This window comes from Sceloporus occidentalis, unplaced genomic scaffold (assembly GCF_023333645.1).
Source record: "Sceloporus occidentalis isolate IW3139 unplaced genomic scaffold, rSceOcc1.0.p SCAF_20, whole genome shotgun sequence".
NCBI lineage: Eukaryota > Metazoa > Chordata > Lepidosauria > Squamata > Phrynosomatidae > Sceloporus > Sceloporus occidentalis.
The window spans coordinates 11,277,478-11,295,874 of NW_028317000.1; the positions used below are offsets into that span (position 1 = coordinate 11,277,478).

Consider the following 18,397-nt stretch of genomic DNA (forward strand, 5'->3'; position numbering starts at 1 on the left):
CAACCGGACTGAGCGCCTCAGACAAAGGGACGGCGTTTGAAAGGGTCACGTGGCGCCAGGGCGCTCCTCCTCCTCCTCCCCCCTCGGCTCTGATTGGCCGGAAGGAAAGGAAGGCGGAGACAACGCAGCTATAAAAGGTGCGAAGAGGGTCACGTGGCGCCAGAGCGTTCCTTCTCCTCCCTCGGCTCTGATTGGCCAGAAGGAGAGGGGGGCGGAGACACCGCACCTATAAAAAGTGCGAGGAGCGCGCGGGCGGCGGCAGCAGATGATGATGGAATGGAGGGGCAACGAGGGAGGAAGAGGAGCTGAAGTGAACTCCACTTGCTAGTATTACTATTTGATTCCTGAAATTGATTATTATATTATTATTATTATCTACAAACTCATTCCTTTACATCTGTGGCTTTGACTTTTACAGATGTCATTATTCACAGATTTATTATTATTACTGTTATTGTGTGCACTTGTCCCTCCACATTTGTTGCTTTGCCTTTTGCAGATATTATTATTATTATTATTATTATTATTATTATTATTATTATTATTATTGAGCGGGGGGATAGCAACTCACTAACGGTATCATTAGAGCCCATAAAGACAGGCCAAAATAAAGCTGCTTTGTGTCCCTTTGGAGTGCTGTTTAAAGCTGCACCAAAGCCATGCTCCAGTCCTAAGGATTGGAGCGCAGCTTTGGCACAGTTCATGGCCTCTTAGGACGCATGCATCATTTAAACAGCATACTTCCAAAGTGACCCGAAGCAGCTTTATTTTGGCCTGTCTGTACGGACTCTAATGATTTAGTGAGTTGCTATTTCCCCGCTCTAGCTCTAGTTGTGAATGAGTTACCACCATTTAAGGTGCTAACAATTGCAATACCAATGAGTCTTGTAGAGTCTGTAAGCTCTAAGTTTTATGGAGTATTTAGTGGACCGCTTGTGTGTGTCTCTCTACAATTATATTTTTAGTCATAGCAAGTAGATTTCTATAGTGCTTCATAGTGAACTCAAGCACTTCCTAACAGGTTTACAATCTGTAAGCCAATTGCTCCCAACAAGCTGGGGACTCATTTTACCAACCTACGAAAGGATGGAAGCCAACCTTGGGGCCCTGGGATCGAACTCGCAACCTTGTGGCTGCAGGACCGGCATTTAACCGCTGCGCCTCCAGGGCTCCCCTTTCAGCTTAGTTTGAGCACGATTTGTGTTGATCGGCTTTGTGGTTGTGAGGGGAAGTCAAATTATTACATTTCCACACACAAAAAGGACAACGCGAATCATGTACTACAGTGGACCCTTGTTATCCGCTGGGTTTTGGTTCCAAGATCCCCCATGGATAACAAAATCTGTGGATGCTCAAGTCCCATTAAATATAATGGCATAGCAAAATGGTGTCCCTTATAAAAAATGGAAAATCAAGGTTTGATATTTGAAATTTATACTTTTGGGGAACATTTTCAAACCATGGATGCTTGAATCTGTGGATAAGAAATCCGTGTAAAAGAAGGGCCAACTGTACTTAGGCTCATGGAAACCATGTTGGGATGGGGTGAGAGGTAGGATGGTTTCTCATCAGCAAAAGAATTATCATTAGGCCACTAGGCTTTTTACTTCCTGGTAAATGGCAGCCACATCCTAGTTTGCGTGTCCGGCACGCTGGCTGAATTATGATCATTGTATTATGATCAGAGAATCAGAGTTGGAAGAGACCCCAAGGGCCATCCAGTCCAACCCCATTCTGCCATGCAGGAAGTCACAAGCAAAGCATGGCCGACATCCAGTCCCTATTTAAAAACCTCTCATGAAGGAGACTCCATCACTCAGCAAGGCAGCACATCCCACTGTCAGGAAGTTCTTCCTAATGTTGAGGTGGAATCTCTTTTCCTGTAGTTTGAATCCATTGCTCCAAGTCCTATTCTCTGGAGCAACAGAAAACAAGCTTGTTCCCTCCTCAATATGACATCCCTTCAAGTAACATCCCCAACTCCCTAAGCCTTTCCTCATAGGGCATGATTTCCAGACCCTTCACCATTTTGTCTCCTTCCTTCGGACATGCTAGTTTCTCAATATCCTTTTTGGATTGTGGTGCCCAGAACTGGACACAGTATTCCAAGTGAAGGCAACCAAAGCAAAATAGATTGGTATATTATTTACCTGTCTAGACACTATACTTCTATTGATGCATCCTAGAATTGTGTTGGCTTTTTTGGCTGCTGCATCACACTGTTGACTCATGTTCAACTTGTGGTCCACTTGGACTCCTAGATCCCTTAGAAATAACCTGAAGTCAGCTGTTTACGTCATGAAGGTGGCTCCTCTATATGGCATTACTCTGTAGAGAGGTTTGGCTGACAGTACTTGGCAAATTGGTCTTTTTTGGGCGAGGGATGCGATTGCCAATTTTTTAAAACTGGTTCTACATCTGCCTCTCTTTCAAACAGGTTGTGATGTTTTGAAAACATCTATTTCAATATACCTACCTTTGTTATGGGCAAGCTGAAGAACTGTTTTCTCCCCTCTAAAGGGAGGAGGCAGGCTTTATGATATAAACAACCGATTTCAGGTTACTTCTATTTGGGCAGAGTCCTGGGATGGGATGCCTACATCTTAATAAGAGCTAGCCTCTTGCCCTAACCCAAATCCTCTAAATCCTTAAAAGTATTGTTTTCTAAAGCACACCTTTTCATGTTCCTTATCTTGGCTAAGACTTCCATTTCTGCTGTGTCCAGATACATCACAGTAGCATTTCAGCAGCAATACAGTTGAGTGATAGCATCTATCACCATCGCTGCCACACAGTCCATAAACAAAGATTGCCCCAGATCATTTCTTTAAATGTTCCAGGAAGATTTTATGTCAACTTGCCCACTCTCATTTCCAAACTCCAGCCTACATAAGCAGTGTGGAATAAAGAAATAAAGGGACTTTACACAGGGACTTGACATTCCATATTCTATCTTTGCACTAAGAAGGGGAAGAGGTCTTGCTTCCAAAACAGCATTACTGCCACATTAAAATGTGATTGAAGCCTTTGCTCTGTTCCAAGTGAAGTTTAGGAGTTAAATCTTAACATCAGCTTTATAGAACATTGGCTGCTAGAACATCAGATGAGGTCTTGATCCTTTATTTAAAAAAATCATAATGTTTGTTTGGGATTGCAAGGATTCACAAATAGAACTGATATCTACAAGGCAGCTTTTAAGATTACTTGTGTTCCCAGCTTCTAACAGACTTGTCATGCAATAGAAGAAAGTATGTAGAGAGATCTCATAGCATCTTTGGGACCAACCGAAAGAAAAGTTGGCAGCATGAGCTTTCCTAGATTTCTGTCTACATCCTCAGATGCATATAGTGGAGTCTGAGGACGTAGACTGAGGTCTATGAAAGCCCATGCTGCCAACTTTTTCAGTTAGTCTCAAAGGTGCTACAAGATCTCTCTGCATACTCATTCTACAGAGTAACATGGCTATATCTTTGAACAGAAGAAAGGAGAGGCCTCTCCTACCATTGCATTGTATGTGAACGTATATGGCAGGACTCTTCAGGCCCTTTGCCCCACTCCCCTTTGATTCTTGCATAGTAGGAAATATGTAGTACTCCATCTGTAATTGGACCGCACATCCCATCCCAACAGAACAAGCCAACGTAGCCCACGATAAAGAATGCTGGGAGCTGCACTTCAGCAGTGTATGAAAGGCTGCCCAACTCTCATCCCCGTTGTAGCATAAAGGAACATCAGCACTAATTTCTGTTGCAGATCACCACCCCAATAAGCCTAAATATTCCAGGTTTCTTTCTTGAGGAGAAAGAAGGCAGCCATATCAAACCCATTCCAATTTAAACGACAATCAGAATTATGAGGGGGACAAGAGGACATGTACGCCACAAAGAAACAGCTAATACAGGAGTGCTCAGGGCACCAGTTTTACTTTCAAATGTGTATCCTTGGCAGTGAGATCACTTTATAGCTGCTTACAGAACAAACACATTGGAAAAATACACTTCACAAGGGAAGGTCTGCAAGTCCCACAGGTGAGGGGCATCTGGCAGTCATTGCTGTATAGGCTTGAGAAACAGGAGAAAGTGGATACAAAGGGAATCAAGGTGTGAATAAGGGATTAAATCCCACTGAAGTTACACATAAAATGGAAAAAGGGGGAGGTGCAGCTTGGGCAAAGCATACATTCCTTTTTTATGTGAAATAAATGGGGGTGCTCCTTGACTCGCCGCTCCACCTTACATCTCAGGTGGATGCGACGGTCAGGAGCACCTGTTATCAGCTTCGGCTGATACGCCAGCTGCGTCCCTACCTGAGCCGGGGGGACCTAGAAACAGTGGTACATGCTCTGGTAACCTCTAGGTTGGATTTCTGCAATGCGCTCTACATGGGGCAACCCTTGTACCATACCCGGAAGCTGCAATTAGTGCAAAATATGGCAGCAAGACTGGTCACTAATATATCTAGGACCAGTCATATAACACTGGTCTTAAAAGACCTACACTGGCTGCCTATTCGCTTCCGGGCGCAATACAAGGTGTTGGTTATAACCTATAAAGCCCTAAATGGCTTGGGCCCAGGGTACTTAAAGGACCGCCTCTCTCCGTACAATCCGCCCCGCACACTCAGATCAACTGGGCAGCATCTGCTAAGAGTTCCGGAGGCTAGATTAGTTAATACCACTAGAAGGGCCTTTTCCACCTTGGCTCCTACCCTCTGGAACTCGCTGCCCATCGAGCTCCGTTCAGCAACCTCCCTGGCCCAATTTAAGAAGGGGCTGAAAACGTTCTTCTTCAAGCAGGCTTACCCCTGTTTTTTTGCCCTGAGAGCAACCTCTCCCCCCCCCCCCCCCGTTAGTAATTTGTGATTTGGCACAAGTTCTTTTATTGTGTTATTGTTTTTAACTGTATTGTTTTAATCTGTATCATTGTATATTATTATTATTGTTGTGAACCGCCCTGATGTTTCGAAGGGCGGTATATAAATAAAGTTTTTATTTTTATTATTTATTAAATGTAATTTGGAACCCGGAGTGCTCTGTTTGTGGCGCCTTTTGGATAGTGCTATAATGCCACACATCAAGCTGTGTGAAAGGGGCTGTTTTAAAGAGGCATCCATTGCTCACTTTGCATGTGTAAGAACAAAAGCCTTCAACACAATCCTCCTTACATACACTGTTGCCCCTTGGCAACAGTGCCTAAAATCTTGTCTTTCCATACCCCTTCAGTTAAAATATAAGCGATAAAGACCTTTCCTGATGCAGAACACCTTCTGTCAGTCAACCAGTAGTAGTTCCCTGTGGGAGCTAAAATAACCATTGCAACATTATACAGTCGGCCCTCCATATCCATGGATTTTGGTATCCATGTGGGGTCTTGGAACCAAGCCCCATCTGATATCAAGGGCCCACTGTATTACATAAATAAATACAGGGGGAATAAAAACCTTCCCTGGTTACTTTTACATTATGTGGCTTCTTCCCAAGTGTAAAAAGAATGGCTTGAATGTTAATCTGCGTTGCCCAGAACTACCCTCTAGAAGAAGAAAAAAACAGTATCAAATTCCTGTGGCAAAGATGGAGCAAAATGTATAAACTGGATTGGGAAGACTGGAACAAGTAGAATGCAGCCCAACTGTTGGCTTTGAACAAGGCAGTTAACAGAAAGAATATTATTTTGTGCTGGGAACTGTTTGGATGATCAACCTTGAATCAAGGTCCAAGCCCCCTATGAGGGGTTCTCCACATCCTGTTTGCAACGTTTGGCTGTCAGGTCCTCGTTGTGGGCTTTGCGGATGTGCCGGTAAAGGTCTCCAGACTGCGTGTAACTCCGCATACAATAACGGCATTCGTAGGGGCGTTCCCGTGTGTGGACAGTGGCATGGCGCCGTAGCGTGTACGAACATGAAAAGGTCTTCCCGCATGTCTTGCAAGTGGGTACATCTTCCATAAAGATGGCAAAGTTAGAGTGGGACTCAAAATCTTGCAAGTACATTTGTTCATGTAGGGGTGGCGTCACCATATTTGAGAAGTTCTGCCCACCAGGCATGGGAATAATGTGATAAGGGGCATGCTCTTGAGGTAGGAAGCCACTTTCTGAAGACACCTCTTCCATCCCACCAGGCTCCTCAAAGTTATCAGGATGACGTCCACACCTTCCAGCTAGACCTGCCTCTCCAGCAGGCCTCTGGAAGATACTTTCCAGCCTCAACATTGTGCTCTGCCCCTCGAGTTGCTCTGTCACCTCTGGCTCCTCATCAGAAATCACAATGGCTTCCACCTTGACCTTGATGGAGGGCCTGTTTGGTTCCTTCTGGTACCCTGTGCTGAAGCTGCTTGCCCGCTGTTCTGCATACCTTTCTGGAACAGGGTCTGTGCTAGAAGATCCCTCAGCTACACATGCTGGAGGTAAGCAACTATGCGATATAGTTTCAGTGGAACTACTGGGACTAGAGAAAGAAATGTCAATCACGGATAATGGGTGTGTCATCAGAGGTCTTGCTGGCAGAGGAATTTCCATGCCTGGCTGTGTAGTATCAGCCACATCCAAAGTGGAGGCCATTGCTTCCTCAGAAACAATTTTCTCTCCTCCTTTCCAGTCCTCTTTTTCGCTATTTTCTGTTTCATACAGATGAGGGGGTGGAAGTGGTAAGGGCTGGGGCTCAGGCATCTGAAGCTGGAGCTTGGTGGTGCTGGGCAGACGTTCTGAATTGCCCGGGGCCTCTTCTTCCTTCTTTGTACTGTCTGCTTCTGCCAAAGCTCGGGCCTGTAGTTTCTTCTTACATACCTTGACAATGTCATTCATATGCAAGTAACTGGCAGCTGCTAATATGTCCTCCACTGGCATATCGTTGAGGGCAAGGGTGCCTTTGTACATGAATTCCAGCAACAGTCCAAATGCTGGTGCCGTGACAATCTCATTGTTAATTGAGACCAAGTCTCGCTTGTCTAGCCGCTCCTTGTAAAACATATGGAAGAAGGCACTGCAGGAGGCCAACACTGCCCGGTGGGCCTGGAACTGAGAGCTGCCCACAAGCACTGTGCAGTCGCAAAGGAAGCCTTCGCGTTGCTGCTCCCACAGGCTCTGCAGCAAGTTTTTGCTGTGGTCAGGGAACTCCATGCTGAGGCCTCTTTCAAGAGAGTGGAAAAATCAATGGCATAGTCCAGCCTCCTTTAGGGTCGCAGTGCAGAGAAAAAAAGAACAGCAAGAGAGGACACTTGGTAACTTTAACATACCACTTGCAGGAACCAAATGAGCACGAAAAGTTGCTTGATACTTGTCACAGCACTAAGTCATTTAGCCCAATGCTTTCTATCATTACCAAGAGATACTGTCTGAAATCTTAGGCTGTTATCTGCCACCCCCCTGCCCAGGACTGTTAAAATTCCTTCCTTTCGGCCTCTGGAGGAAGAAAAACAGGTTCTTGCTGACTGGTGTACACTCCTAGGAATCTGTTTACCCATTATTTTGGAGGAACAACAACCTTCTTACAGCTAGTCAACCAACTGCCTGATGCCAGTGGATTCTTTCCCCCAGCATCCCCTTTTGAATCTCCCCTAAGCCATGAGGCCCCTACACTGCGCCCAGGATGACCAGATGTCCTCCCTTTCCAGGACATGTCTTACATTCCAGCCTTCTGTCCAAGAGGAATTGCACAATGTCCTTCATTTTGGGCATGACTAAGAAGCATGCATTTATATTTATGTGTGTTTAGCTTTCATTTTGTAATGCCCTACACTCTTGCTTCCTTTGCAGTGAAGACATCTGGTCATCCTGCCCTGCACCCCACTCGGCTGCCATTTGACCCTAACCTGTGTGTCTGTTTAGAATATTGGAGGGAAACAATACTACAATCTATTCTTTGCTCTGGACAGGTTCCAGTTTCTCCTGCCCACATCCTTTCTGAACTGTGGTGCCCACAATTGGACATAGGATTCCAGGTGAGGCCTGACCAAAGCAGAATAGAGTGGCACTATGACTTCCCTTGGTCTAATAGACATCCTACTTCCATTGGTAGTGTCTAAATGGAGGGAAGCAATACTACAACTCTGCTCTGGACATACTCCAGCTTGTCCATAGCCTCCTTGAATTGAGATGCCCAGAACTGGACACAATATTCCAGGTGAGGCCTGACCAAAGCAGAACAGAGTGGCACTATGACTTCCCTCGATCTAGACACTATACTTCCATTAATGGAGGGAAGCAATACTACCACTCTGTTCTCTCCTCTGGACATACTCCAGCTTGTCCACATCCTTCTTGAACTGTGGTACCCAGAACTTGACGCAATGTTATTCCAGGTGAGGCCTGGCCAAAGCAGAACAGAGTGGCCCTATGGCTTCCCTTGGTCTAGACCAGTGGTCCCCAAACTCTGCTCTTTAAAGGGATTTTGGACTTCAACTCCCAGAATCGCAAACCATTGACGATTATGGGTGAGGGCTTCTGGGAGCTGAAGTCCAAGGTCTCCTTAAAGTGCTCCCCAGTCTGTGCTCTTTAAGGGCTTTTGGACTTCTGCTCCCAGAATGCCTCACTATTGGCCTACATGGCTGAGGCTTCTGGGAGCTGGAGTCCAAAATCTGTTAAAGGGCACAGTTTGGGGAACTCTTGGCTAATAGGCCCTATACGAACATTGTCTGATAGTCTTTCTGTCAAGGCTTGTTTTATTTATCTTGTGAGTCGACTGGGGTCCCTTTCTGGGAGAAAGGCGGCATAAAAATGACATCAATAAATAAATGGCATTTATCATTCCAATTCCCCTCAGTCTCCCTCAACCAACAACAGCCACAAAATGGCGCCGGTTCCCCTCCCCACTTGGAAGGGGGCTTTGCGGGAGTGCTATTCGGCCCCTATGTCCCCCGCAGACGTCCCTCAGAGCCCCGCTGCGCTTACTTACTTACTTACTTACCCTCACTTACCCACCACAAAGCACAGGCCGCCGCCATCGACCCGCCCCTCTCCCCTGATTGGCTGCTCCTTCCCGTCATTCTCGGCAAGGGCGGGGCTTCCCTCAAAACGGGCCTCCATTGGTCTCCTTTCCCCGCCCATCTCTAGCGTCCCGCCAATCCTGACTCCGCCGCCTCATTGGTCCAACACAGCTCGGGCCTTGGAATCCTGAGCGTCTCAGCCAATCAGGAGGCGCTGCTTGTCCAGCCAATGAAGAAGAAGCCAGCGCTTGTGGCGGACCCGAAGGAAACGACTTCCGGCCCACCAGAGAAGATGTTTTATCATGTGAGTGATGGCGCCTTTGGGTTTCCTTCAGAGAACAGTGTTTTGGACTCCAGCTCCCAGAATTCCTGGCTTCACAGATATAGTTAAATGTTAGTCTGTGGAATCACTCTGTAGAGAGACCTTGGCAGCAGGAGCTTTCATAGGCTTTCCTCAAATGCGTTTAGTCTCAAAGCTGCTACAGGAGCTCTGTATCTTTAAATTATATTATTGTTATTATTGTTATTATTAACTGCAGCTTTCGTAGACTTCAGTCTACTTCCTCAGATGCATTTAGTCTCAAAGGTGCCACAAGATCTCTATAGCTTTAAATTGTATTACTGTATTGTTGTTATTAAGTGAAAGAAAGAAGTTGGCAGCATGAGTTTAAGTAGACTTCAGTCTACTTTCTCAGATGCATTTGGTGGAGTGGAAAGCAAAGGGACAGACCTGTATATGCCATTGGTATGTGGGAACGTCAATTCAGATTCAACATCCTTTGCGTGTGGAGATGAAGTAGCAAGTCCAGTTTTAACAATGGTCCTTAGTGAACCAAGGCCTTGGGAACTAGCCATTGCGTTTGGAGATGAAGCGGCAGGATCTGGCCTGTAGTTGGGGAGAATAGAGATGCGTATAGGATGGCCCCTGAGGATGGGGTCAGATAGTGTCGAAACGTGTGTAGTGAGCCAGGAAGCCATTTTCCTTGTTCAAGCCATGGCTGAGGGACTGTATTTTGTGAATGAACTCCAATTCTGCTGTTTCTCTTTCCAATCTACCTTTGTAGTTCTTTTGTTCAAGGACCGCTCTTTTGAGGTCCCCCAGATGTTTTGTACTTCAGCTCCCAGAATTCCTGACTGTTGGCCAAGTTGGTGGGGGCTTCTGGGAGTTGAAGTCCAAAACACCTGGAGAATAAAGTTTGGGACTCACTGGTAGAGAATACAACCAATTCTACATTTGTTAGTATGAGGAAGAAACAAATATTTCAATATTGTGGCAGGATATTTAGGCTTCTGTCAAAGAAGGGGGGAAGCTGACATTTCTTGCTATTATATTACTATTTACTTACTTATTTATTGTTGTTAGCTGCCTTTGAGTCGAGCTCAACTCACAGCGACCCTGTGACTCAGGTCCAAAACACACTGCAGAAATAATCCAGTTTGAGACCACTTTAACGGCCCTGGCTCAATGCTCGGGAATTCTGGGAACTGTAATTTTGTGAGACATTGAGACTTCTTTGTCAGAGAACTCTGTTGCCACAATAAACTACAATTCCCAGAATTCCCTAGCACTGAGCCAGGGAAGTTAAAGTGGTTTCAGACCAATGTGTTTTGGAGATGAGACGTCTCCATGTCTCCCTATGCGCCACTACTCTGCTTGGGTTTTGTAACTTCACACTTGTGACCTCCCTAATGGAGTCCATCCATTTAGCATGTGGCCTTCTTCTCTTTCTGCTTCCCTCCACCTTTCCTAGCATTATTCTTTTTTCCAGTGAGTCATGCCTTCTCATGATGCATCCGAAGTATGACAGACTCAGCTTAGTCCTCTTGGCTTCCAGGGAAAGTTCAGACTTGATCTCTTCAATGATCCATTTGTTTGTCTTTTTGGCCATCCATGGTATCCTCAGCACTCTTCTCCAGCACCTCATCTCAAATGCATTGATTTCCCCCTCATCTGCCTTCTTCACTGTCCAGTTCTCACACCCATACATGGGGATGGGGAATACTGTGGCTTGTACAGTCCAAACTTTAGTGCTCAGTTGTATATGTTAAGGATCTTGTCTAGTTGGCTGCCCTTCCCATTCTTAGGGCCCATACAGACTGGCCAAAATAAATCTGCTTCGGGTCACTTTGGAGGCATGCTGTTTAAATGATGCATGCGTCCTAAGAGTCTGGAAGCCACACCAAAGCCATGCTCCAGTCATAAGGACTACAGCTCAGCATTGGCACAGCTTCCAGACTCTTAGGACACCTGCATCATTTAAACAGCATACCTGCAAAGTGACCCGAAGCAGATTTATTTTGGCCAGTCTGTATGGGACCTTAGTCGTCTTCTGATTTCTTGACTGCAGTCTCTGTTCCGATCAATGTTTGGTCCAAGGTATGGTAACTCTTTAACAATTTAGATAAAAGCTTATGCTATAATAATAAACGTCTTGCTGTAGGCAGACATCATGGGATGAGTGGTCTCTTTTGTGTCCTGCTTGTGAGTCTCCAAGAGAATGTGGCTAGCACTTCCAAGGATGTAAACACCACTGTGAACTACTGTACTAGGTAAAGGTTGGCGTGAACTGCTAGTTCAGTGAGAGACTGGCCTCCATATTCTCCCACTCCAGATCTCTTTGGAACACGAAATCTTGCTGCATCCGCGTTACTTTGGACCCAACCTCCTCAACACAGTAAAGCAGAAGCTGTTCACTGAAGTGGAGGGAACCTGCACAGGCAAGTAAGTAAGAGTGGGAATTGGGCATTTTTCTCCACAGAAACAATCTCATGGGTGAGTGTGTTACCTTATCAAGGCCTCCAGTTGGGCCTTCGTATTGGAAGTCTTTAAAAAACACAATAAATTGTACAATTCTCAAGATACTTCAAAGGAACCAAAGTTGTACTTTGAGAAGTATTCTTGAATAGAGGGCAACCTCTATCCAACCTTTTGCCATTCTTCCCTTTAAGACTAGAAAATTGGTTCATCTTAACAAAGAGAGTTTATGTAAGTAAAGAGAGTTATCAGAGAAGAGAAAATAAGGTTGAAGGGTAGGTAAGAGATATTTCTGCCAACAAAACACTTTTAAAGTGTTAATATGAGGAAGGATTTTCAGTGGTATTCAAATGTTTGTGATAAATCACCTGAAGGAGAAGATCTGGGGGGGGGGGGGAGGGCACTAGTAAGCTTCATAGTTTGCATTCAGATTTGGTACCCCCAATCTTCTCTGAAGATGCAGGGCTGACAAAATGTGGTATTCCAGCTGTTGTTAGACTGGGACTTCCATAATCCTTTACAACTAGCTATGCTGGTTGGGATGATGGTAGTTGTAGTTGAGTACATCTGGATGGCATCAGCTTGGATAGGCCTGACGTTAAGCATCCCCACTCTCCAATAATTTCAAAGAATGCTTGCCAATGTATATTTGACATATACTCTTGAAATGCTGTCTTCCAGATATGGCTTTGTCATTGCTGTGACCACTATTGACAACATTGGTGCGGGTGTGATCCAGCCCGGGCGTGGCTTCGTCCTTTACCCAGTCAAATACAAGGCCATTGTATTCAGGCCATTCAAGGGTGAAGTTGTCGATGCTGTTGTGACTCAAGTGAACAAGGTAAGGGAGAGGTAACAGGAGGTTGTGGAGGGGATTCTCAGTGTTGGGTCTAATCTGTTTTGTCCTGTCTTGCACCTCTTTTTTCCATTTAGGCTATTTTTTGAAGTGGAGGGATTGCTTGTGGGATGGCTTATTTCAGATTTGCTACTCTTTTAGGTATCAGGGAATTATTCATTTCTGCAAATCTGGATGATTGAATATAAGATGCTTTTGGAAAATGGAATTGGGATCTGAGTGCTGAAAGATTTTGCAAGAAATAGTCTCACTTGTTAGTTATCTTTGTTGTTTCACCATCTCTGACTAGGTTGGACTCTTCACGGAAATTGGACCCATGTCTTGCTTCATTTCACGGCATGTAAGTACTGGGATAATAATATGGCACACAGCAAGCTTCCATGGAAAGGATGACAGGAGGAGGAGATTACTGTCATGCACAGAACTGACTCCCAAATTTGAGAGGGCTGTTAGCCATAGAACCTCCTGTATTAATGGGACATGGTGGGGTTATCTGATGGCAGCAGTAGGTCTTTTTTTAGCAGCAGGTGGGTGGAAGCTCCTTTCTAAATCTCCCACACTGATCCTGTTACAGTCTCTGGACCATGTGTTTTTGTGTTGCCCTGAGGCATTGTGGAAAACTAAAATGGTTTTCCCTGCTGCCCTGATTACTTTTCTTAAATTTTATTTTAAAATAGTCCGAGAGCAGCCAAAAGGACAGATAGCTGCCTTCTAATCCCAAACCTGGTCACATGCTTCCGGGAACCACAATTACCAAGTTCACATCTTGAGAACCCTAGACTAATGCCTTGCCTCGTTATAATCACCTTTACCAGTGCAGCACCCTCCAGATACTTTAAATAGCTCTTACCAGCCCCAACCAGCATGCCATATGGCTTGGACCAACCACATCAAAAGGGCATCAGGTTGGTGAAGGCTGCAATATAATTTGAGGCAATATCTTATGTTCTTCTTGAAGAGCTGTCCTCAAATAAAATAATTTCCTACCATCCCTAGAACATGAGCAGGACATATTTTAAGGCCAGTCAATCATTAGTGAGGGAAGAAATCATTTTGTCATAATTGGCAGTGCCTTTCTGGACATTGTTACAAGGACCATTTTTAGGTGAGGATTGAATTTGGGGGCATTGGTATGCAAAGTATCTGCTCTGTCATGAAACTGTAACCCTCTTACCCCTCTACAGTCACTCATGATGTCTCCCGTTTGCATTTACAGTCTATTCCTTCTGAGATGGAATTTGACCCCAACTCTAATCCACCCTGCTACAAGACCATTGATGAAGTGAGTGTGTTCCTGATTCTGTATGCAAAAGTGCCAACATAGAAATATAATTACAAAGTCATGATAGATTCTACTGGATTCTAACACAACAGCTAGGAGTTGTACTTCACTACCCCTTTTGTCTGGACTAGCAGGTAATGAGTGGGAACAACAACCAAATCCAGATGTTGGACTGCAATTGCCAGTATTCTTCACCATTGGCTATGCTGGCTGATAGGAGCTGCATTCTGACAACATGTCAGACCCTGCACCTTTTCAAAGGCATGTTACAGACCACCCTAAAGCGGGCGGTCTGGCGCCGGCTCCATTAGCTGCGCTGAGAAGCCCCAGTGGCCAGACCGCGAGGCTTCCTGGCGCAGCTAAAAAAAGCTGGGAACAATGAACAAATAAGGGAACAATGTTAACTTTCCTACTTAATGCTACATGTTTCTACTCCAACCCCAAACAGGACATTGTCATCCAGCAAGATGATGAGATCAGGCTGAAGATTGTGGGGACCCGGGTGGACAAGAATGATATAGTGAGTTGAAGTGTGGAGTGGGCTGGAGGGAGAGGCTCCCAAACCTGCCTGGGGCACTACATTGTACAGCTAACTCTTCTGTCCTAAGAAGCATGTCTGTATCAGCCCAGCTGAGATTTGAACAACTGTGGCTCCTGCAACACCTTTCCTTCTTTATAACAATTGATAAGTATTTGGGTATGCACAGTGGGTAGGAAATGCTACAAATTGTTAGCAGAAAAAAGTGGGGTAAGCGAAAGGAGAGCCAGCATGGTGTAGTTGTTTGAGTGTTGGATCACTACTCTGGAGATTAAGGTTTGAATTCCTATTTAGCCATGGAAACCCACTGAGTGACTCTGGGCAAGTCACACTTTCTCAACTGCAGAGGAAGGCAAACCATGTCTGAACAAGCATTGGCAAGAAAACCCTGGGATAGGGTTTCCTTAGGGTTGTTGTACATGCAGTCTTTGTATACATATACTGGGAAAGACCCCTGTGTGAAACCCAAGAAAGTTGTTTTCATCTGGTATAGTCTGGGAAGGGTATCCTGTGGCTCTTCAGATCCCATTGGATTGTGAAAACATAGTCAGAGAAGATGGAAGTTCTAGTCCAATAACATCTGGAGACCTACAGATATCCACTTTTTGTTTAGACACTGCTGAACCCCATACTTAACACGAAGCAGCTTGCTGTAAGCCATCTTTTAATTTGTCCTCTCCCTGTATTTCAGTTTGCCATTGGGTCACTCATGGATGATTATCTTGGTAAGTTTATTTTTTCTTAACATGGCAGACATACTTTGCCTCTGGCTCCATAACTACACTTTTAAAAAAAGTTACACAAGATAGGAAAAGGAGATATTTAAAAGGGCATGGGATGTGCTTTTCATGGGATGTGCCTAAAAATAAGGATGCAGTAAATATTAATCTATTCATAACCTAATGTCAAAGCTGTATTTCAGTAAGAAAAGCCTAGAGTTGTAAATGACCACTACCTCATTTTTCTGGTTTTAGCCATGGACAAGACAATATAGATTCGGATTACCTCTTTGAATTCCAGATGGAATCAGTAAAAGTCAGGCTATTTTTTTTCCTGCCTTTGTAAGGTTCCCAAAGGAAAATTCTGGCTGTTCTCTATCGGAAACATAATAATGAACTAATTTCTAGCCTGAGCAGAAAAAAGATATATTTTATTGTTGTTGTTTTTGTTGTGTTTTTAAAAAGAACAGAAATATCCAATCACAAAAGTACAACCATTATTTCCATTCATGTCACACAATTTCTTCTTATCTTCTGATTTTCATACATTTAAATTCTCCCCTCTTCTCCCTTCCTTATCCCATATAGAACTGAGTTTGTCCACATTGATCTAATCCTTGTTTCTTCTGTTTATTTACATTCTTCATTGCTATTTTGCCTCTCTCTTTGGTACAACTATATTCTTCATATCAGATTGTAGAATTTTTATCTTTGTTTTTTCCTCTTTATCTTTTATTGATGATATTATTGAGAATAATATATATTTTAGAGATCAATAGAAAGTGTACTGGAAACAAAACTGCCACTGTCACAGTGTCTTTTTACAAATGTATGAATATTCTACGTTTGGAATAATGTGTACAGTTTTGGTCACTGTGACTGAAAGAAATAACTTGCTAATGAGGAATGGTTACAGCGTTTGCACCTTTTTCGTCTTTTTCGCTTGGTAAATAAGGAGGGCACCAGACAGTTCCTTAAAATCAGGTATCTTATGCAATTTGTGATTGTACTTGAAATGAAGGGGGCCATCCATTAAAGTTAAGGAGAGGGTGATATAGAAAAGACTTTGATTTATGGCGACTGAATCAGGTCTTGCAGATTGAGGGCTGTGGCTATCAAGTTCATCCATCTGGAATATGGCCTTCCTCTATTCCTGCTGCCTTCTACCTTTACCAAGTATTCTTTTCTAGGGAGTCCTGTCTTCCTATGATTAATCCAAAGTACAACAGTCTAGGTTTATTCATCTTCAATTCCTTGATTTATTCATCTTTGCTTCCTTGATTTGATCTAGGACTAATTTATTTGTCTTTTTAGCCATCCATGGTATCTACAGAACTCTCCTCCAGCAACACCATTTCAAATTAGTTTATTTTCTTCCGATCAGCTTTTTTCACTGTCCAGCTTTCATAAACATGCATAGAAACTGGAAATACAATGGCATGGACACTCCTAACTTTAGTTTTCAATTGTATATCTTTACACTTAAAGATCTTGTCTAGTTCTTTCATAGCTGCCCTTCCCATTCCTAGTCTTCTTCTGATTTCTTGACAATAGTCTTCATTGTGGTCATTCTTTGTTCCAAGGTACGGGAATTCTTTAACTATTTTGATTCCCTCATTGTACGTACGTAATGAGATGTCTTCGAGATGGAACCAAAGTTTAAACACAAAATTTGTTTACGTTTCATATGCACCTTATATACATAGCCTGAACCATCAGAAAGCAAAAGGTTTCACTATCTCAGCTACCCATTATTTTTATTTTATTTTTTGCTTTTTTTTTTAAATAGTATTTTGAATGCTGGAATTCTAGATTAGGGAAACACAACCTGTATTTTAATGCTGGTAATTTTATTAGACCACAGATAGAGAACGCATAGCTCTCCAGGAGGCTAGATCTCAGCTCCTACCCAGGAAGACCATTGGCAGGGGATTGTGAGAATTGCAGTCCAAAATAGCTGGGCGACCAAAGGTTCATTCTACTTGGTTTAAACTACATTGCTTACTGCAGCTCTGTCTTTGAGTAATAGAGTTTCTTTTCTATCTTTTGTCTAGGTCTGGTCAGCTGAAGAAGCACGTCATTGCTGCTGTTTCCCTGCCTCACAGAGGCCAGATGCGATGCTTGGTTTCTTGTAGAAAAGCACAACGTCTTTCTTTCAGCTACTTGTGTAACATCTGTCTCATTTTCCTCTGTTGTAGCAGTTGGGAAATGTGGGCTGGGTGTGTATGATTCATTCTTCATTAAACTGTTCTTGTTGTGTATTCAGCCAGTCTCATTTGTTGTGCCCCTCATAGATTTTTGTTTCATTTATTTATTATAATTTTTATATCCACCTTTTCAGTGCAGTTTACAAGTAAGTGCATAAAGGAAAAGGTAGTCTCTTGACATGAATGTCTAGTCATAACTAACTGTAGGGAGTGGTGCTCTTCTCTGTTATCAAGCCAAAGATCCAGCGTTGTCCAAGGACTGCTTTGGTGGTCATGTGGCCAGCGTGACTGAACCAAGTGCTGTTACCTTCCTACCAAAGTGGTACCTATTTATCTACTTGATTTGCATGCTTTCAAACTGCTGGGTTGGCAGAAGCAGAGACTAGTGATAGGAGCTCACCTCATCATTCAGGCCTCAAACTGCCAAACTTCTGATCTTCTGGTCATCAGAATTGCCCTCTTAACCACTAAGCCACCACATCCCCTATGTGCTGAAACCCCATCCCATTTTAGATCCCAAATTAAGGATAACATTGGTTCATTCATTCCATGTTTATCCCACCAATGAGCTCAAAGTGTTATATAGGTGTTATCTTCTGCCCACTTTATCTTCACAGGAGACCTTTGAGGTAGGTCAGGGTAAGGGTTTGGTTGCTAATTGGTGAGTTTCACAGAACAGTGGGGAATGGATTACAGACCTATCATCTCATAACTAATCTAATATAATGGTACTCATTTGTCTGTGATGAGGTTGTCCCCAGGCCTCCACCCTGATTGTAGAACATAGATTGAAGGGGTTAGAAATAGCAGAAAAGTAGAGGGGGGAATAAGATAATAATCTCTTGCCCTTTCTGTGGACAGGTACATAACATATTGCCAAATCTGCTCTCTTTTTTAACCAACATTATTAATTCCATGGTGGAGGTGTATCACTGCTGGAGACAGTACAATACCAGGCTGATGTGTGAAGTAAGCACCTATTCCATTTGCCACTTCAGAGGTATATTAGACTCCTAAGAACAGATTAATCTTTTTAACAGTAAATATTTGACCTCCTTTGCAGTCAGGACACCTGGACACCCTGAGCTAACAACAACAACGTAAAGCATTGTCCCTTATAGCA

The 18,397-nt window shown here is 43.7% G+C and overlaps 2 protein-coding genes across 2 annotated transcripts; one reads left to right on the plus strand and one right to left on the minus strand.

The window, feature by feature from the left end:
* Positions 1-4,852: 4,852 nt before the first annotated feature.
* On the minus strand, positions 4,853-8,994 carry ZBTB3 (zinc finger and BTB domain containing 3). Its single transcript, XM_089483087.1, has 2 exons — positions 8,909-8,994; positions 4,853-7,163 (listed from the first exon to the last, which is right to left on the minus strand). Exon 2 carries the CDS (start codon positions 7,110-7,112, stop codon positions 5,721-5,723), a length of 1,392 nt encoding a protein of 463 aa, XP_089339213.1. The 5' UTR covers positions 7,113-7,163; positions 8,909-8,994; the 3' UTR covers positions 4,853-5,720.
* A 123-nt stretch (positions 8,995-9,117) lies between these two features.
* POLR2G (RNA polymerase II subunit G) lies at positions 9,118-17,328 on the plus strand. The gene is made up of 8 exons (XM_089483013.1): positions 9,118-9,221; positions 11,530-11,639; positions 12,354-12,513; positions 12,818-12,868; positions 13,745-13,810; positions 14,259-14,330; positions 15,040-15,073; positions 17,122-17,328. Exons 1-8 carry the CDS (start codon positions 9,147-9,149, stop codon positions 17,133-17,135), a joined length of 582 nt encoding a protein of 193 aa, XP_089339139.1. The 5' UTR covers positions 9,118-9,146; the 3' UTR covers positions 17,136-17,328.
* The last annotated feature ends 1,069 nt before the right edge of the window (positions 17,329-18,397 follow it).

Coding starts and splice junctions, on each gene's coding strand:
- ZBTB3 (XM_089483087.1), bottom strand. CDS start 7,112: ATGGAGTTCCCTGACCACAGCAAAAACTTGCTGCAGAGCCTGTGGGAG.
- POLR2G (XM_089483013.1), top strand. CDS start 9,147: ATGAAGAAGAAGCCAGCGCTTGTGGCGGACCCGAAGGAAACGACTTCC. Junction 9,222..11,529: donor CAGAGAAGATGTTTTATCAT/GTGAGTGATGGC, acceptor CTCCCACTCCAG/ATCTCTTTGGAACACGAAAT. Junction 12,869..13,744: donor CTTGCTTCATTTCACGGCAT/GTAAGTACTGGG, acceptor TTGCATTTACAG/TCTATTCCTTCTGAGATGGA.